Genomic DNA, 21,751 nt, shown 5'->3' on the forward strand with positions numbered 1-21,751 from the left:
GTTTGAGTGTGGGTGGACCAATTCAGTTTGTCCGTGATGTGTAAGCCGAGGAATGTAAAACTTTCCACCTTCTCCACTACTGTCCCTTCGATCTGGATAGGGGGCTGCTCCCTCTGCTTTCCTGAAGTCCACGATAATCTCCTTTGTTTTATTGACATTGAGTGTGAGGTTATTTTCCTGACACCAGACTCAGAGGTTCCTCACCTCCTCCCTGTAGGCCATCTCGTCGTTGTTGGTAATCAAGCCTACCACTGTAGTGTCGTCTGCAAACTTGATGATTGAGTTGGAGGCGTGCATGGCCACAGTCATGGGTGAACAGGGAGTACATGAGAGGGCTGAGAACGCACCCTTGTGGGGCCCCAGTGTTGAGGATTAGTGTGGTGGAGATGTTGTTTCCTACCCTCACCACCTGGGGGCGGCCCGTCAGGAAGTCCAGGACCCAGTTGCACAGGGCGGGGTCGAACTTAATGACGAGTTTGGAGGGTACTATGGTGTTAAATGCTGAGCTGTAGTCGATGAACAGCTTTCTTATATAAGTATTCCTCTTGTCCAGATGGGTTAGGGCAGTGTGCAGTGTGATTGCGTTGTCTGTGGACCTATTGGGGCAGTAAGCAAATTGAAGTGGGTCTAGGGTGGATGTGATATGGTCCTTGACTAGTCTCTCAAAGCACTTCATGATGACGGAAGTGAGTGCTACGGAGCGAGTCATTTAGCTCCTTTACCTTAGCTTTCTTGGGAACAGAAACAATGGTGGACATCTTGAAGCATGTGGGAACAGCAGACTGGGATAAGGATTGATTCAATATGTCCGTAAACACACCAGCCAGCTGGTCGTGGAATTGCGACTCTACTTTGTCTCTATACTGACGCTTAGCTTGTTTGATTGCCTTGCGGAGGGAATATCTACACTGTTTGTATTTGGTCTGGTTTCCAGTCGCCTTGCCCTAATTAAAAGCCGTGGTTTGTGCTTTCAGTTTTGCGCAAATGCTGCCATCAATCCACGGTTTCTGGTTGGGGAAGGTTTTAACAGTCGCTGTGGGTACTACATCACAAACTTAGATTAGTCTGTCCATAACACTTTTTTCAAATCTTCCTTTGTCCGGAGTCGCCTCTTCACTGTTGACGGTAAGACTGGGGTTTTTGCGGGTACTATTTAATGAAGCTGCCAGTTGAGGACTTGTGAGGCGCCTGTTTCTCAAACTAGACACTAATGTACTTGTCCTCTTGCTCAGTCGTGCACTGGGGCCTCCCACTCCTCTTTCTATTCTGATTAGAGACAGTTTGCGCTGTTCTGTGAAGGGAGTAGTACACAGCGTTGTACGAGATCTTCAGTTTCTTGGCAATTTCTCACATGGAATAGCCTTCATTTCTCAACCAAGAATAGACTGACGAGTTTCAGAAGAAAGTACTTTGTTTCTGGCCATTCTGAGCCTGTATTCAAACTCGCTGATGCTCCAGACACTCAACAAGTGTAAAGGCCAGTTTTATTGCTTCTTTAATCAGAACAACAGTTTTCAGCTGTGCTAACATAATTTCAAAAGGGTTTTCTAATGATCAATTAGCCTTTTAAAATGACAAACTTGGATTAGGTCACACAACGTGCCAATGAAACACAGGAGTGATGGTTGCTGACAATGGGCCTCTCTACGCATATGTAGATATTCCATTTAAAAAGTCAGCCATCTCCAGCTACAATAGTCATTTACAACATTAACAATGTCTACACTGTATTTCTGATTAATTTTATGTTATTTTAATGGGCAAAAAAAATTGCTTTTCTTTTAAAACCAAGGACATTTCTAAGTGACCCCAAACTTTTGAATGGTGGTGTAGCTTATTAAATCATGTCTCAAAATACAACACTTCCCCTTTAAGACATAAGAAAGCTCTTTACCTGACTGATGGGTAGAAATGCACATGTGCTTTTATTGGAAGCAACCACTCCTCCATTGTTGCATATAGGCCTACTGCACCTCTGATTGGTTATGGTGCACCGGTCTGTGTAGAGTACGGGCCTGAGTTGTGCCTGTCAATGCAATATCATCCTACTCCAATGCGCTATGCCTACAGGAGGGAGGTCAAAAAGGGAGGTCAAAAGGGGGGTGAGTGTAGCCGATGTGAAATGGCTAGCTAGTTAGCAGTGGTGCGTGCTAGTGGCGTTTCAATCGGTGACATCACTTGCTCCGAGACCTTGAATTAGTGCTTCTCCTTTTGCTCTACCAGAGCCACGGGTGACTGTTGACGTGTGCAGAGCGTCCCTGGTTCGCGCCCAGGTCGGGCGAGAGGACGGATGTAAAGGGATACTTTGGAATAGATTTCCACAATTTTTATCACTTGGAGCTGATTTGCTGTACTTTGTTTTATGTCCAGCAATAAAACATGAAAAATAAATGTAAATGTTTACTTAGAAAAGTTAAAATTTCACCCCTCTGCTGGTTGGGCCACATAAAATCATCCGTGGGCTAAATTCAGCCAATGGGCCACCAGTTGGGGAACCCTGTTGAAGCATGTCTGTCATTCACCATGTCCATAAGAGCATTATTCATTTTTACATTTTGTCCATTAGCAGACACTTGTCCAGAGCGACATACAGTCAGGACTTTCAACTAAGGCAAGTAAGACAACCCAGTCATTATTCACGTAAATAAGGTCATTTCAACAAACATAATTTCCATTTTTTCTTTCTTTATTTCAATAGATTTTACACTATCTTGCTGTAACATAAAATCGCACAAAGAAAACAGAAAAATGGTTACATCAAAACTAATAATCCAATGAATCTGGTCTTTTTCTCTATATATATTTTTTGTAAAGTAGATGGGATACTGCATTTCTAATGACAAAGCAGTCTCAATTCATTACCTGGGTAATATTAAATAGTGAAAACCGTAAACGAAACGTTTTGCAACATTAAACATAAACAAGCGTTTCTTATTGGACAAGTTCACTTAGCCCCTTCCCGTTTCAGCACATTTGCTTCCTTGTGAATACAACCCTGGCTGCAGTCCTTTTAGGGACCATTCAGCATGGCATGATGGCCACAACCCTCATCGTCAAGCTCTCTACAAGGACAGAATAGGGCCCTGTTCCAATACTTTAACAAAATGCATCATTGCTTTCCCCCTTCCTTGAAGAAATACCCAATCTGCCATGGCTGGAGCTATATGATAGAACTGTTGCTTAAATTTAACAAATTGTGTTAGATCAGAAAGTAAGTAAGGAAGGGTGTGTTATTAAAGTATTCGAATGGGGCTTTAGGACACAACTGCTTTTTGTACAGCAGTTGATCCTTTTGGCCTCACCAAAAAATACTAAACTTAAAACGATATTTAATTTATGTGTATAAATAAAAATATTGTTTTAAGTTTTTACTTTTTTTTATATATACACACACACACACACAACCGTTAAAAAGTTTGGGGTGTTAGAAATGTCCTTGTTTTTGAAAGAAAAACATTTTTTTGTCCATTAAAATAACATAAAATTTATCAGAAATACAGTGTAGACATTGTTGCAAATGACTACTTTTTATGGAATATCTACATAGGCATATTACATTATTACATACATGGAACATGTGTTCCAATGGCACGCTGTTAGCTAATCCAAGTTTATAATTTTAAAGGCTAATTGATCATTAGAAAACCCTTTTGCAATTATATTAGCACAGCTGAAAACTGTTGTTCTGATTAAAGAAGCAATTACAACTGGCCTTCTTTAGACTTGTTGAGTATCTGTAGCATCAGCATTTGTGGGTTCGATTACAGGCTCAAAATTGCCAGAAACAAAGACCTTCTTCTGAAACTCGTCAGTCTATTCCTGTTCTGAGAAATGAAGGCTATATTACATGTGAGAAATTGCCAAGAAACTGAAGATCTTGTACAATGCTGTGTACTACTCCCTTCACAGAACAGTACAAACGGTCTCGAACCAGAATAGAAAGAGTGGGAGGCCCCAGTGTACAACTGAGCATGAGGACAAGAACCTTAGTGTGTCTCGTTTGAGAAACAGATGCCTCACAAGTCCTCAACTGGCAGCTTCATTAAATAGTACCTGCAAAAACCCCAGTCTTTACCGTCAACAGTGAAGAGGCAACTCCGGGATGCTGGGCTTCTAGGCAGAGTTGCAAAGAAAAAGCCATATCTCAGACTGGCCAATAAAAAGAAATTATTAAGATGGGTAAAAGAACACAGACACTGGACAGAGGAACTCTGCCTAGAAGGCCAGCATCCCAGAGTCGCCTTTAAAACTGTTGACGTTGAGACTGGTGTTTTGTGGGTTCTATTTAATGAAGCTGCCAGTTGAGGACTTGTGAGGCGTCGGTTTTTCAAACTAGACACGAATGTACTTGTCCTCTTTCTTAGTTGTACACCGGGGCCTCCCACTTTTTTTTCTTTCAAAAACAAGGACATTTCTAAGTTACCACAAACTTTGTGTGTGTGTGTGTGTGTGTGTGTGTATATATATAAAACGCAAAAGTCTTCAGTAGAGACTAGTTTATAGCCTTTAAAAGTTTATTTTTAACAGCTCTGGAACATAAAACCTTAAGCACGATGGACTAACGATAAGGCAAAGTGTTTGGATAAGCTGTCTGCTCAGCTGACCCAAGTGCTTGTATATTTTTCTCTTACCGTCAGTCAATGTCAACACATTTAATTTCAATCCAAGAACAACTTGGATTTTTGTCTCATGTGCAGACTATCTTTTGTGTTTTTCGGTATAACTAGAAACATTCAGTAAATTGTTTATTAATAAAAACTTTTTCCATGCAAGATGCTCAAAGGTTATTTCTCTGATACAAACAGGTAGTGACTATTATACAGAATTACCGGTGTAGAGTAACTTTGCAAATTTCATTAGGTATGGCATCGTAATAATGAAATGTTTTACTTTACCGGAAGAAGTGCAATCCTTAACTGATGATAAACAATTTAACAAACTACATTCATAAATATTTTTCCATTGGTGTGCATGAAACCAGTGGTCCTTTCTCAGGGGAAAAGTTGTACATCTTAACTATTCAATTAATAGATCATTTGTTATAATTTCATCCTAAATAACATTGGAAACTTTGTCTATTACATCTTAAGTGTTAAAGTTACACCTTTACAGAGGCTGCTAAGGAAAATTGTCATAATCACGACAAATAAGAAATGTTGAAATCTGCTTTACAATCTAGTGATGTGTGCAGTGTTCTAGAAAAAAAAGTCAACTTAATGATTACATAATTTACAAAAATACAGAACTTTAGTAATTGCAACTTTGTTGCCACAGCAACAACTTAATATTATGAAATACTAGAGTGAAAAGTACATATTTAAATCATTTTTTTGGTAAAATTTCACCTATACAATTAACATTCTTATTTTCTTTTTTTTTGTTGAACAATAAGCAATTCTAAAGCCTTGTTCATTACTGTAATGCGATGAACTGTGTTGATGACAAGACAAGGGAGATCCAGTAGCTTTCTATTGGTGGCTTTTTAAGACTCCACCCCCTTGCTTCTGATCTGCATCTCATTGGCTGACCAAAGAGACACGACCTTGTAGGTATGCACAGCGCAATAAATTACATTCATTTCAAAATAGAATAGGTTACATCATTCTGACTCATTTGACAAAACATTAAAATACGATAAGTTACCAAAAAATACCTTCGTTCACCTTCCACCAAAAATTACATTAAAACTGTAACCTTTTAGAAGAAAATCTCAGTGAAAGTGAACAAAAATAAACAAAAAACGAAATACTAAGACCAGTGCCTTATTTTTGAACCAAAGGTGTCTCGTTGTGGATTGTCTGTTGATCAAGCGCCATGAAAATATGTCATGATTCTGATCCTCTTTGTTGAACACAAGGAAAATAATTGGTTGTGTAGTGTCGAGAAATGTGATTTAGAGTCGAAATACACATCTCATAAACCATTAGGTAATAACGTGGAGGTTGGTTTAAAACAATGCAAGTACACAATTAACTATAGCATGGCATAAAATAACAGACTGTTCTGGTGACACACTTATTTTGATGCTTAACATCATAAAACAAATTGAAATAAATGTGAATACATTGCTGCTACAACCATGATTATAAACTCTCAAAGAAACACATTACATACATTACACATAAGTCACAATTTCCTGTATTCTCGATCACTTTTTTCAATGTAAACTACTAAAAACCTATGGTAAGACCAAAATATTACATCATGAAAATGTTTAACAAACATTCTACCAAGCTATCTTGGTTAGTTTATATATATTTTCTATTCAGAAAGTTATTTTTTGTTGTGTTAAATATGTTTACAATAACACTAGGGTACTGCTTTAACCATGGCATCTGCATGAAAAGTGAATAGTCTTTTCTCTAAATAGGTCAACATACTATTGGGAACTTTGCTTGAACCATCCTTTAATATATTCTTATTTTTTTCTTTGACAAAATATGTTTCTCCAGATGCTTGTTGTTTTAAAGTTAGAGGATTTTTAGGCACTTCTACAGTTTTTCTAAAATAGAAACAGGATTCTCGGTGATAGCAGGGTGACGACTGACAGTCACAGATAGCCCTCCAGTCAATAACTTCACGTCATCTCACGACGATGACTAGCATCTTTGAATGCACCTTTTTGAGTCGTAGCACTTGTTTCACCCCTCGCCGATCTCACCCTTATCCCTCCTTCTAGCCCCACTCCCCAAAAGGCCTCGTCCCTGTGGTCTTGACTTTGGGGCCTCTGGTGGACTTACAGTCGAGTCGGTCTGTTCCAGTCTGCTGGCAGAATCCATGGCTTGGCCCATTAGGCTGAGGCTCTCTCCCGCCGTATGCTTTCGGCCACCCGCAAGCTTTTGTTAAGCCCTTGGCACACAAACCGGGGCCATATAGGCTAGTAAGCACTCCCTGATGCCCAGTATAACTCTCCCCAACACCGACCCCTCTGAGGCTTCCACCCAACCTCACACACACACACACACACACAACCCAAATATCAGCACCCATCCAAATGTAAAATTGAAATTTAACAAAGGAGAAGAAATCGAAATTCTAGGTTCTTTTTTTCCAGACGTGCACAAAAACGAGGCCCGACTGCACGTTTTGGCCACGAAGCTGTTCCACGTCTGTTCCCTTGCAGATCGACTCCGATCGCTTCTGTCCGTTAGTCTGTCAGTCGCGATGACTTTCGTTTGGCAAGCCGTTTGTTTTCCAGAGATTAAATGTTGGCAAATGGTTCATATGGAGTGCATACCACACCATTTTAAAGGGGTGGTGGTGATGGGGTGGGGGAACGCGTTTAAACCATCATTAAGAGGACAGTCATTGAGTAAACATGTCGTCTTCCCTAACATTTGTCTTTTAAAAATAATTAGAACAAACAAAAAGTAAAACGATCCCTTCTAGCTTGATCTGGAGCGCCAGTTGCAACCAGGGGCTTCTCTGTGACTCTCCTGTTTAAAACAATGAAGCACTTTTGACAATAAGCACTAGTTCTCTTATAGTGCAAATAAGGTGTTTTCAAAGGGTGAACATTTGTGCAGATCGAGGTTCTGTTTTGAAAACAAAATATAAAAAAGGACCCATATTACTTTAACAGAGAAAACAATCGTTAAAATGAACTATTCGCCATCTCTCCACTAAGTGTATGTAGTTCAGTACATATTATTTTTTGTCATAATTTTCATGGCAATAGTTTCCTAGCAATACATTTACATATTTTTGTTGTGTGTATCATCTTACACCAGCACTCAAGTCTTATGGTTAATTGGTAGTATTACACTCTTAGCATGCAGGTTGTTGAAGGGGAAGGTAGTATGTACAGAAAAAGGGCTGTTTTGGGCTTTGTAGTGCAGCTTCTTGACACTCCATTTCCTTCCTGACAGTTACTTCAGGATGATCTGTGGGAGAGGTGAAGAAAAATGGAGAACAAAAACATCAGTTCATTGCTTAAACCTTTTCAACTGATAGGCTCCATCTCATTTCATCTTTCCGTGATTCCTCACATCTGATCCCCTCACCTTCTTCTCAACCATATTGGAGAAGAACCAAGTTTCCTCTGACTTTCTCCAATGCGAGTAGAGAGGATGCAAGGAATCCAGGAAAGATTGAGCAAAAGACAGATTGTCTTCATAGGGTGGCTAAAAAGCCAATCCCTAACATACACTACATGACAACGTAAGTGGACACCTGCTAGTCAAACATTTCATTCCAAAATCATGGGCATTAATATGGAGTTGGTCCCCCCAATTGCTGCTACAACTGCCCCCACTCTTCTGGGAAGGCTTTCCAATAGATGTTGGAACATTGGAAGCAAGTCCTAGCAGCATCCAGCCACAAGAGCATTAGTGGAGGTCGGGCACGGATGTTGGGCGATTAGGCCTGGCTTGCAGTCCGCGTTCCATCGAACACCTTTAACATCCCAAAGGTGTTTGTTGGGGTTGAGGTCACACTGATCTCGACAAACCATTTCTGCATGGACATCGCTTCGTGCACGGGGGCATTGTCATGCTGAAACAGGAAAGGGCCTTCCCCAAACTGTTGCCACAAAGTTGGAAGCACAGAATCGTCTAGAATTTCATGGTGTTGTAGCTTTAAGATCTCCCTTCACTGGAACTAAGGGGCCTAGCCCGAACCATGAAAACTGCCCCAGACCATTATTCCTCCTCCACCAAACTTTACAGTTGGCACTATGCATTTGGCAGGTAGTACTCGGTTCTGTGAGCTTGAATAGCCTACCACTTCACGGCTGAGCCGTTGTGGCTCCAAGACGTTCCACTTCACAATAACAGCACTTCCAGTTGATCAGGGCAACTCGAACAGAGCAGAAATTTGACAAACTTACTTGTTGGAAAGGTGGCATCCTATGAAAAGTCACTGAGCTCTTCAGTAAGGCCATTCTAATGCCAATGTTTATCTATGGAGATTACATGGCGGTGTGCTTGATTTTATACACTTGTCAGCAACGGGTGTGGGGGAAATAGCCAAATCCACTAATTTGAAGGGGTGTGCACATACTTTGTATATATAGCGTGTGTGTGTGTGTGTATGCAATGTCGATCCTGCAAGCTCATAACAAGTACTTTTAATGACACGAGTGGAGTCATTTGACTTGAAGAAGAAAAAAGCTGAATGTTATATTGATGTTGTGTGATGTCCCGTTGGCTCCTAGTTGCTTACTGCTGGTTACCCAGACAGAGGCCTTCTCCAAACCCCTTGCCTCCACCCCCCACCCAGGCACTTGCGTAGAAGTAATATAAGAGGAAAAGGTCGAGCTACACCTATCCAATTCTTTCAAATATACAAAATAGGTCAACTGTTTAGGTGGTAGGGTCTAGGGGTCATTTTTGGACAGGGCCACAGAAAGCAAATTATTGGCTTATCATGGCAGTGAAAGGCCTCAGAAAGCAGACAGATACAGTAGATGAGCTGGCTGATGCATAGAGGACCACCATGATGTGTTGTACCAGCTACAGCATTGAAATATAATGATTATTCCCCCTTTTAGGCATTTTATTTCCATGCGTTACAGGCCAATGCTAGCAAAGGCAAAAGGTCACTTCACACACTGGCACAGTTAACTGGCAAACTGTTTGTTACAAGCGTTCTAATCACCTGTACATGCACACTGAACATGTGTAATGAACGCGTGAAAAATTATCATAAGTGTTCAAGGGTGGAGATGCTTGCATGCTTGGAAATGGAATACACAGACGTCACTGAGGACCGCAGTAACAACAGCAAATCAGATAATCAGTCATTTGGAGTGAGTGAATGGGCCATGATGGACAGAAAAAAGGAAATGACAGGTCAGGGGTGGATGCCTGACCCACAATAAAATAAAAGCAAACATCAGATGATGTTGTTGGAATAAAATGTGTGTGACACTGATTGCACCGTTTTTTTTGTGCTTCTGATGGAACTTTACATAAATCCTTACTGCAGACAGCAGCCCCAAAGGGGACATTGTACAATCATCCTGCATATATGTGAACCAATGTTTACTCTAATTACTTTTTCTAACCAATGTGACAAAACCACCACTAGTGTATCTCGGTGTATTTCCCAATTCAGTCAGAAGAGGGCGTCCCCACATCCGTGTCAGGGCAGTGAGAGGCTTGTCTGTGGGGCTGACGCCAATTAGTCGACCTGTCAATTGTTTGGTAGTTAGGCTGTTGGTCGACCGAGATCGTTTTAGTTGAGCAGTAACAAATATACACTACCGGTCAAAATATTTAAAACACCTACTCATTGTACAACAATAGTGAAGACATCAACTATGAAATAGCACACATGGAATCATGTAGTAACCAAAAAAAGTGTTAAACAAAATCAAAATATATTTTATATTTGAGATTCTTCAAACAGCCACCCTTTGCCTTGACAGCTTTGCACACTCTTGGCATTCTCTCAACCAGCTTCATGAGGTAGTCACCTGGAATGCATTTCAATAAACAAGGTGTGCCTTGGTAAAAGTTAATCTGTGGAATTTCTTTCCTTCTTAATGCGTTTGAGCCAATCAGTTAGGTAGGAGTGGTATATTTGGTAAAAGACCAAGTCAGAAACCTTCTGTCCAAAAATGATGCAGAAAAATCTATCCATGCTTTTGTCACTTCTAGATTAGACTACTGCAATGCTCTACTTTCCAGCTACCCGGATAAAGCACTAAAAACTTCACTTGGTGCTAAACACAGCTGCTAGAATCTTGACTAGAACCAAAAATGTGATCAAATTACTCCAGTGCTAGCCTCTCTACACTGGCTTCCTGTCAATGCTAAGGCTGATTTCAAGGTTTTACTGCTAACCTACAAAGCATTACATGGGCTTGCTCCTACCTATCTTTCCAATTTAGTCCTGCCGGACATACCTACAAGTACGCTATGGTCACAAGACGCAGGCCTCCTTACTGTCCCTAGAACTTCTAAGCAAACAGCTGGAGACAGGGCTTTCTCCTATTGAGCTCCATTTTTATGGAATGGTCTGCCTATCCATGTGAGAGACGCAGACTCATTCTCAACCTTTAAGTCTTTATTGAAGACTCATCTCTTCAGTAGGTCCTATGATTGACTGTAGTCTGGAAAAGGGGTGTGAGGGTGACCGGAAAGGAACTGGAGCAACAAACCGCCCTTGCTGTCTCTGCCTGGCCGGAAACCCTCGCTCCACTGGGATTCTCTGCCTCTAACCCTATTACGGGGGCTGAGTCACTGGCTTACTGGTGCTCTTCCATGCCGTCCCTAGGAGGGGTGCGTCACTTGAGTGGGTTGAGTCACCAACGTGATCTTCCTGTCCAGGTTGGCGCCCCCCTTGGGTTTTTGCCGTTGGGGAGGTCTTCGTGGGCTATACTCAGCCTTGTCTCGGGGTAGTAGGTTAGTGGTTGAAGATATCCCTCTAGTGGTGGGGGCTGTGCCTTAGCAAAGTGGGTTGGGTTATATTCTGCCCGTTTGGCCCTGTCCGGGGGCATCGATGGACAGGGCCACAGTGTCTCCCGACCCATCCTGTCCAAGTATTTATGCTTCAATAGTTTGTGTGTCAGGGGACTAGGGACAGTTTATTGTGTCTGGAGTATTTCTCTTGTCTTATCCAGTGTCCTGTCTGAATATTCCCCCCCCCAGGTTTTTTAACTAAATAAACAACAAAGAATATGATCTACATGATCCGTCACTTTGTAAAATAAAAAGTGGTTAATGTGAAAGCAAGCAGTTTGCATACGAATCACGTAGGTCACCTATTTTGGATTCAAAACGGCGAACTTCGCCGAAAGGTTTGCATCCCTGCCAAGTTCATTTTATGGCAAAAACAACTCTAATAAGCAAAGAAAAATGACAGTCCATCAATAGTTTAAGACATGAAGGTCAGTCAACGCGGAACATTTCAAGAACTTTGAATGTGCAGTTGCAAAAACCTTCAAGCGATATGGGTCATACGTAAATGCCAACAAAACTGGAAAAAAAAAATATGCTTCACAGAGTTCAAGTAACAGACACATCTCAACTAGGGATGCACGATATATCGGTGAACATATCGGAATCGGCTAAAAATGGCAACATCAGTATTGGCCCGATGTATAATTTAACACAGATGTTAAAAATCCATGTCAAAGCTACCGTGCACAGCATATAATGTATTTACATGACGTAATAACGCCACGTCAAAGTTTGCTCTACACGTGCAACAGATCATTCCTAACCTAGCCCACAATGTCTGCTGTGTGGATCGAGCAGTCAACAAGTTGAACAGTCATTTGAAAGAGTTTAAACATTTCAGCGACGCAACTCAAAAGGGCAAAATCCATTAAAGCCAAGATAATGGTATTCATTGCCCTTGACAATCACCGGCCACAAACGATGTGTTTACAATGCCGCGTTGGAAATAAAGCATAATTTGTTCGACCGCAACTTTTGGGGTAGCTATCTTTAGCTTGATAACTAGCTAGCACCAATACAACCAGCCTGAAAACAATGACCAGTAGAAAACTGCAGTCATTTTCATTATTCCTAGCAATAATTTAGGAACCCTTGTGACTATTAGCTAGGTTGCCACTTGTTTTTCACCTATTGAAATTGAATTTCAGTTGATAAAATAAATAGCTAGCCAGCTACTGATGTGAAGCCAGCCACAATAAGGATTAGACACAATAGTGGAATTTGCAGTTTTCCTTAATAAAAGTATGTCATTGACAGTGATGCAAATGAATACAAATAGTAGAACTATGCCATACTTTTATTTTGAAGGCTAACCCGCAAAATCCACTATTGTGGCTAATCCTTATTGTGGCTAGTTTCACATAGATGGGTCCGACCACCATTAATCAAATACGAACTGTCTTATAAATTAGGGTTATTTTTAGATGACACCTAGCTATATAGTTAGCTAGCTATCTAACTATAGCTACTGAAACAGATTATGTCGTGTTATTTGACACGTTTTAGATGACACCTAACTATACAGTTAGCTAGCTAACTATAGATGCTAAAACAGATCGTCGTGTTATTCAAATAGTGTTATTTGACGTATCTTTTTTGACATGCAAAGACCCAAACGGCGTTCCATAGAAATTGTGGTTGAGAATGAAATGACTAAACAATTGAACAACAAAACAGCACAGCAAGTAAGTGAAAGAAACAAGTTTTGATGATGTTTTACTGGTAATGGGGACATACGTAAATGCCAACAAAATAACTTGTTGGTCAGTGTGGTGTGTGTGTGTAACTTTTATTTAACTAGGCAAGTCAGTTAAGAACAAATTCTTATTTACAATAACCCTAACCCCAATCACAGCTGGATGTGATACAGCCTGAATTTGAACCAGGGACTGTAGTGACACCTCTTGCACTGAGATGCAGTGCCTTAGACCACTGCGTTCATGTGGGTGTGTTTTAACTATTTAACTGTACTAGAATGTTTAAAAGGCCGCTAAAATTTTAAATATTGCTTATCGGTATCGTTTGTTTTTGGCAAGGAAAATATCGGATATCGGTATCGACCAAATATGTAATATCGGTGCATCACTAATCTCAACTGTTCAGAGGAGACTGTGTGAATCAGGCCTTCATGGTCGAATTTCTGCAAAGAAACCGCTACTAAAGGACAGCAATAAGAAGAAAAGACTTGCTTGGGCCAAGAAACTTGAGGAATGGACATTAGACCGGTGGAAATCTGTCCTTTGGTCTGGTAAGTCCAAATTTGAGATTTTTGGTTCCAACCACCGTGTCTTTGTGAAACGCAGAGTAGGTGAATGGATTATTTTTTTCATGTGTGGTTCCCACCGTGAAGCATGGAGGAGGTGTGATGGTATGTGGGTGCTTTGCTGGCGACACTGTCAGTGATTTACTTAGAATTCAAGGCACAGTTAACCAGCATGGCTCCTACAGCATTCTGCAGCGAGATGCCATTTCACATCATTTGTTTTTCAACAGGAAAGTAACCCAACACACCTCCAGGCTGTGTATGGGCTATTTGACCAAGAAGGAGAGTGATGGAATGCTGCATCAGATGACCTAGACTCCACAATCACCCAACCTCAACCCAATTTAGATTGTTTGGGATGAGTTGGCCCGCAGTGTGAAGAAAAAGCAGCCAACAAGTGCTCAGCATTTGTGGGAACTCCTTCAAAACTGTTGGAAAACCTTTCCAGGTAAAGCTGGTTGAGAGAATGCCAAGAGTGTGCAAAGGTTTGATTTGTTTAACAATTTTTTTGGTTACTACATGATTCCATATGTAGTATTTATATAGTTTTAATGTCTTCACTATTATTCTACAATGTAGAAAATAGTAAAAAATAAATAAAAACCCTTGAATGAGTAGGTGTGTCCACACTTGACTGGTACTGTATATCACCAGTAGTACATTTACCGTTAATTCCTATAATTTCTAATCTACAATGTTTGTTACTTTGTTATGGTAATTTCTGTTAATGCATTCAATATCATTATTCCAGTCTTCTCGTTATCATTGCCCGAGTGGACACAACCTATTATACACTTGTCAGAAACAAGTTCTGTTTAATTTCATTCCATTATTGTCTTTTGTTTGGACCGCTCCTGTCAATGTTGAGAGTAAGGACGCGCACACATAGAAGTTGGCCTAAAGAATACCTGGCCTGCACGCAAATGTAGTCATATACATGTGCCCATTTGGGGATCTGATAGTATTTCTGATTGGCTTAACACACCACCACTAATGACCTGTGGAGCTTCTCAAAGTAACGTGTTCTTGAGCTCAAACAGCAAGCAAACAAAGTATGTTTTTACATCCATTGAGAATTACAATTGTTCCTCAATGTATTTGAAAAATCTTCCCAGCTCCCTACCTTTTCAATAATCACTCAGCATGAAAGGGAAAAATTGCATGCTCTGATTCAGTGGAAACGTAATAAAATAGGTCTACCTGATTACTTCTTATCAGTGCTGGAGTTCGACTGAAATAAGTTCCGGTACTCATTTTGTGTGCTGGTACTGTTTATATGTAGGATATCCACAATACCTTTTAGCTAATGTTCTATAAGAGGAACAGGAGCTCAAGCAGTAGAGAATGTGAGGTGTCGGTACTCAGCCCCAGTGAGCTCCTGCCCAAGTCAAGCACTGCTTCTTATCCCTTGCGCAAGTGCTCACTGGCGTGGGAAACTGAGGGCCCAGAATATTTTATACAATGTTTCAAGTTAGCTAGTGCAAGCTTCAGCCTGAACCAAGTTAATAGTTGATACAATGTTTCAAGTTAGTTGCAGTCAGGCAATCTGTAGCCAATGTGATTTATAGGATTTTATTTTTTATTTTTTAAAATCGGGATATTTTGTACCTGCAGTCTGCAATGGTTTTATTTGTTGGCTTTATGTAGGCTATTTTTACATCGTTGGCAATGGAAATAGAAGTTACTTTCAGTTTATCATTTTCATTTAGATTTGGATAGAATTTTGATTAACCACAAGACAATGACTTTGACAGTGACTGTTTCACGAAAATGTGCATATGAAAACCATAACTGGCAAGCAGAATGGTAGAAATGTTAAGACAAATTGGCATTCCACATGAAAAAAAGGTCAGTGTAGCCCATTACCGGCAACTTCAGGAGAGTAATGGCAGAATCTGCGAAAGCCAGCAGGAGGAGAATAGGGTCAGCTAAGTTTTTTTTTTTTTTTTTTTACTATTTCTTATTGGTCTATTAACACATTTACCGCCTGGTGATGTTACCAGGCCAAAACTCCATCAGACCAAAACTGGCGGAAATTTCAGTTAAAAGGGCATGATCATCATCTTCACAATTTCACAGTATTATTCCAAACTCATAGTGCGGAAATATATAGAAAACACCACAAAAATCACTTTTTTGACTACATTGGGCCTTTAAAAGAGGGTCCACTTCACCTATGTCAAACACGTTACTCCAAACCATTACATTTTGTACTGTGAAAACACAATGTATATGATATATTATAGATAGACAACTCATGTAATACTGTAGCTGGGTTGTGTCTGGACTGTGAAGGTATATACCCTGAATCTCTATAACATTGCTTACACCTATCCACTCCGCTTAGATCTACACAAGTGCATAGGGGTTAGGGGTAGGTATGAGATTCAGGTTTGTCCCCCATATTGAACCCTCTTCCCTGTATAGTGCAATACTTTTGACCAAAGCCCGAGGGACAGACCCAGGATGCAGACAGAGAGAGGGCGTGTAAGGGGAAGGCTATGGCTGTCTCTACAGCTCCTGTAAGACATATACACAGTCAAAGCCCGCAGCTGTTAGCTAGTGTCCATGCATTATGACTAGAGCCATGTGTTTCACTAGCTCACTGCGATGATGAGTCAGTGATAATGACGAGATCCACATTGGAACATCAAAAGTGGTCCCTCCCTCAGTTTCTCCCTGCCACTCTCTCTTCTACTCAGACACACTGGACAAAGCAACACCATCTGAAACTGGGAGGCTGTGTGTGTTTGTGTGTGCCACGTGTCCTCCCCGACGCGCACCTCGCAGTCTCATCTTCAGCTGCCTCACCAGGTGTGCTACTCTGAGGGTGGTGTGATGTTAGGGATGCGTCCGAAACGGCACCCTTTTCCCTATATAGTGCACTACATCACTGATCAGGGCTCATACGACTTTATGTGCACTGTAGGGAATAGAGTGACATTTGGGACGCGCCATAGCGAGAGGCTACAAAATGGCGATGGGTGTGTGTTTCGAAGGTAATCATTAAAAAGCTTTTCTCCCTGGTCCAAAAATAGAACAATATCAAGGAAATTGCTAGTCATGAATGATAAATAGCAAGTGGGACTGAGTTTTGAGGAAAAGGGTAGAGAGACATATGCGTAATAGTAGGCCTACAATAATAAAACATTACAGGTAGCAATAATAGGTAATGTGCTAGTAATAATACTAGTGTGGTTGGTCATACAAAAATAAATAAAAATACATTTTCATCCATTTTGAATTCAGGCTGTAACAACAAAATGTGGAATAAGTCAAGGAGTATAAATACTTTCTGAATGTGTAAGAGTGCATTTTCTGGTCCATTTTTTGACCAAATAAAGCCTGGGATTGAATGTGTAATGATGTGAAAACTAACAGAAAACCAACCATCACTTTCTCTCAATATAAACCAATTCGAGGGAACAGTGTGAAATAATGATGATTCACCCACAACCAGAAGTCTTGATGATCATGGATCGACATCATCCGTCCAATACATTTATGGGAAAGCTCACTGACCACTGAGTTGTAAATCAAATCTCATCAAGCCTGTAACGTGGCCAACGCTCAAGGCCTTTCTAAGTGGGGTTAATGGGAGGACTGCTTGGTTTGCTGAGGGCGCTCCACCTGGCAGTGCGCTGTAATTGTCAGGTTTAAAAGGAGTAGTGTGTGTGTGTGTGTGTGTGTGTGTGTGTGTGTGTGTGTGTGTGTGTGTGCGCGCGTCACCTGACTTCCGCACCAAACTGCACCTTCCCGGCCCCTGCTGACACAGAGCCATGCGTCTAACTAGTAACTGTGCTTATCTGAAGCTATTTTAGGCTTTTCCGGAGACGTCCTTCCTGTCTCTTGTAACACTAATATAGCAGACATGTCCACCCTGGATCGACAGTTTCCTCAAGGCTTTTGTCCTCACCCATCACCGCCAAGCAGAAGAGGAAGTCAGAGAGTGAAAGCTGTGTTTGCTGACAGGAGCCAACATGGTGGATGGAGAGGCTAGGTTTTTTTAGGTGGAAAAAAAGTATGTGCGTGCGTGTCACGAAACACACAAGTGATGTATGTTTCTAACGCAAGTGAAGATGGAAACTCGACCACGTAAAGTGGATGGAAAAACAACATACATGCAAAACAAAACCTAGCATCTAGTGAAACACAAGACAACAACTATTATTTGCAAATGTGAGAGCTCTGAATAAGTGCTTCACTGGGTCATTGTGAAACATGCCCAATAAATTACTAAACATTACTGTATGTTTGTACAAGTATGTCTTCTGAAATAATAGTCAACACATTCTGACACCTGTGGCAGACATTGAAATACCACAGTAGCAGACTAGAGCATGAATGAGTTGGGACAATACAATTTGAATTTAATTGAAGGACGTGGAGGTTGGGCTCAGCCATAGAGTTGGATAGAGGGCACACAAAGAAATTGACTAGTTCAATTGAAATTATAGAAGATGAGCTCTATGGTCATCAAGCACTTATTTAGAGCTCTGGGACTGGATGAAAAAGCTTTAAAATTAGCAAACCTGATTGGCTGGCGCTGCTGCTGCGTAGGGGACACTTGTGACAGGAGTTGTTGTTGCAGAGATAGTAGCAGGCGTAGCACTGTACATCATGGGTACTTTTTCAGGAAGGGGGGGGGGGGACATGGAAGCAATGAACAGGTAGGCAGTGTGATAACAATGGCAACGGGTGTTGATTGTTTGGTTGTTGTTTTTGGGCATGATGCATATTACAGAGGGGCGAGCCATCATTAGGTTAGCCCAGCGGAAGGTGTGCGCATCACAATGCAAAAGCGAGAGAAAGCATGGGAGAAAAAAAAAGAGGAGAAAAAGCTGAATTACAATCACAAGTAAGGAAATTTGGACCCACAATCAGTTGTTCCCAGAGGACTGAGTGAGATATGATGAGTGGTATTATAAGATTTAGATTAACTAGAAAACAATTTGAGCCCCGTCAAGATCGAGAGCTTTTCTACCAATTGTGTTCACCCTCTATCTATTTTTCTCTGGGATCAACACAGCACAGTAAAAAGCACAATATCTACTTTTCAACAAACAATTCATTTGGAATGCCATTTTTTTAAATTTATACTAGTAATACTGATAATGTTAAGAATGACACTTCACATTTCATAATTAGGGTAGAAGACAGTAAGTAGCTAAGTAACAAAATATATTACATCATAATTGAGAATCATCTCTTACAGGTGAGTTCGAATTAACATGTAAGGACTTCGCATTACTTTGTGGCACTTTTCAGTAAAAACAATCATGCACTCTAGCCCAATGTTCTACAACCGTGCCTCTCACTGTGTCACAACATCCATGAACTTTGTGTCACCTGTAATCGCTTACATCTCCCGGCCTGTTCCCGCTCTCCCCCCAATTTAAAGAGGCTCCATGGTGAAGTTTCCCCTAGGTACAGATCTAGGATCAGCTTCTCCTCCCCCAATCCTAACCTTAAACATTAGTGGGGACCCAAGATCAGAGTCTAGGGGCAACTTCACCCTATATTCCTTTAAAAGCATAGTGAGAATGAAAAAGGGAAAGGAAGGAACCTACCAAGGCTGCTAGCTGGAGTCATGCACAAGACTGACCCTGTGTGATCATGCAGTGGAAGAGAGTGAACAGAGGGTTAAATAAGGGGAGGAGAAAAACATGTTAAAGAGGAGACAGAGATTTTGGTTGTAGCCTGGTTCCAAATCGGTTTGTACGGTATGGCATGCCATTGACCATAGGAGTCGGCAAGTGAGCACAAACAGATCTGGGACCAGGCTAGAGATTTTGGTAGCTAGCTATATAAACAACATGCCTTTAAACAAATTTCACAAGCCTGCAATTGGTATGACTGCACTGTGCAGTTTGACTCCATTTGTAGTCTTATGCCATACATTATGACACACATCTGGCCGTGATTGGGAGTCCCATAGGGCGGTGCAAAATTGGCCCAGCGTCGTCCTTGTTTGGCCGGGGTAGGCCGTCATTGCAAATAAGAATTTGTTCTTAACTGACTTACCTAGTTAAATAAAGGTTCAATTCAACAAAAAAACAAAACACAAAAAAAAGTCTGGTCTGTAAATATATCATGAAAAAAATATGTTCTGGGGGGGTGGGAAGGTAAGATCACACATACTACAAATGAAACTTTTTAAGTGTCAGAGGTTTATTAGCCTCATATGTGTGTGCCATCTTGCCAACTCCTATGGTCTCTGTCACAGCAGACACATGGTGTGACAATGGCAATAGGAGCTGGCAAGACAGCACACACATTTCTGGGATCAGGCTAGAGAAGGTTAGGGGCTGGATGCTTGAACCATGCAGTGAGAACGAATCAGACCTGGGTTCAAATAGTATGTCTTCTTTCAAATTACTTTATGCGTTGGACCTGGAGTGCCAGATGGGCAGCGTTTGCACTTTTGGTTCAATAAAGCACAGCTAGAATATTCCAAGAGAAATCGTTATTAATTGAACCCATGTGTGGTGTGTACACAGCATTCTGAACATATGCTTCCTACACTGGGAAAGGAGAGGAAGGGTGTAAAGGCCATGGAGGATGATAACACTAAAGAAAGGAGTAGGTAGGGAGGGATAGGGGGTTAGAGGAAGGTAGTCTCATCCACAAGAGGCTTAAAGGGATAGTTCGGGATTTTGGCAATGAATACCTTTATTTACTTCTCCAGAGTGAGATGAACTCATGGATACCATTTGTATGTCTCTGCGTCCAGTATGAAGGAAGTTAGAGGTAGTTTTGCGAGCCAATTCCAATTGCAATCTTTGAACAGGGCCCATAACAACTTGAGGAAAAGCGGTTGATCACACTGTTGGTTTAAAGAGAGACTGGCCTCAAACTTTTGGAGAAAATATGGGGAGTATCCCATTTCTTCACAAGCTCACCTGGTGAAACCCTTTACGGGTTATATACTTGAACTTTGCCCTTTGATGCTTTTATGGGGAAACGGAAAGTTAGGGAAGCTCTATCCAGCTTGTGTCTACATGCTACATGGGTGTGTATCTGTGCACATAAATGTGTGTGTGTGCCTACATGCGTCTGTGTGCAGGTACATGTGCATGTGTTGTGGGCCGGTGTACTCCCTACCTGTGGGAAAGCCACAGAAAGCTGTCTGCTGCTGCAGCTGTGCGTTGGCCAAGGCCTGCTGGTAGTGCAACATACTGGGGTGAAAGAGCGAGCTGGCCCCGTTGCTCTTCTCAAGTGCTTGTCTCTTTGGTAGGGGCTGCAGGCAGCCGTGGGGGAAAGCCTGTACGGGAGGGACGAGGAGACATTAGATACAACGAGGCGGAGGCCTCAAAAATGACTACATTCATATGACTATTCTCTATACTATCACACTGCTTCTCTGGGTCTTTTGTGGCTACTAGCTACAAAACGGCACAGTTACAACAGAGAAGTCACAATGGCAACTTGGGTTTAAATAACCACATGGGGACAATAACGGAACTACACACGATATCTAGCAAGGCAATTTTAAACAATGATTTACAGTAACAAACAAATTGATACTTGGGAATTAACATTCTCATTGTTGTTATACGATCAATCAATGTAAAGCATACTAAAATAATAACTACAAGAATCATATTGGTGGATATTAATTGCATAATAAAACATACTTGGACATTTAAAACAGCAAAAAGCCAAATTAAAATTATTGTGAGTTGCTACAGTACATTAAAGAAGCTACATGCAAAGCAAAAGGTGAAAGGTCAAAGTACCAGTTCTACAGTTGCCTCGAGGGGTCGCTTCATTGCTTTGGCAGTCGACTGAGTCTTTAAATAGCAGGCAGCGAGCACATGATGGCAGTGGGCCAATGGGAGTCAAGCGTATTAACATACAGGTAACAGCAAGCAGAGGTGCGTCATGGGGGACAGCATTGCATTGTGGATAGGTGAGAAGGAAAAACAAAACAAAATAATCTGAATGCAGTATACCACATACAAAACAATAGGCATGCACATAAACAAAAAATAGTTTGCTGTTTGTTTAAAGAAACATATCACTAAAGTTCTGTAAAGCAAAAAAAGCATCTACTATACCTTTGGTTAAAAAGTTTAATAAA

The 21,751-nt window shown here is 41.1% G+C and overlaps 1 protein-coding gene across 15 annotated transcripts in view; it reads right to left on the bottom strand.

Moving 5' to 3' along the window:
- Positions 1-2,665: 2,665 nt before the first annotated feature.
- LOC118363665 (muscleblind-like protein 2a) overlaps positions 2,666-21,751 on the bottom strand; it is a 75,764-nt gene continuing 56,678 nt past the window's right edge. For 3 of the 15 annotated variants that reach the window (XM_035744755.2, XM_035744757.2, XM_035744756.2), the window contains exons 6-9: positions 21,408-21,461; positions 20,773-20,932; positions 19,239-19,274; positions 2,666-7,883 (exon numbers count right to left, since the gene is read on the bottom strand). In XM_035744755.2, coding sequence (XP_035600648.1) covers positions 7,768-7,883; positions 19,239-19,274; positions 20,773-20,932; positions 21,408-21,461 — 366 coding nt within the window. In that variant the 3' untranslated portion in view covers positions 2,666-7,767. Of the gene's footprint in view, positions 7,884-18,200; positions 18,296-19,017; positions 19,136-19,238; positions 19,275-20,772; positions 20,933-21,407; positions 21,462-21,751 lie in introns of all 15 variants that reach the window. The other 12 variants (XM_035744758.2, XM_035744759.2, XM_035744761.2 and 9 more) reach the window with 7 other exon arrangements.

The sequence above is a fragment of the Oncorhynchus keta genome, chromosome 30 (assembly GCF_023373465.1).
Source record: "Oncorhynchus keta strain PuntledgeMale-10-30-2019 chromosome 30, Oket_V2, whole genome shotgun sequence".
Taxonomy (NCBI): domain Eukaryota; kingdom Metazoa; phylum Chordata; class Actinopteri; order Salmoniformes; family Salmonidae; genus Oncorhynchus; species Oncorhynchus keta.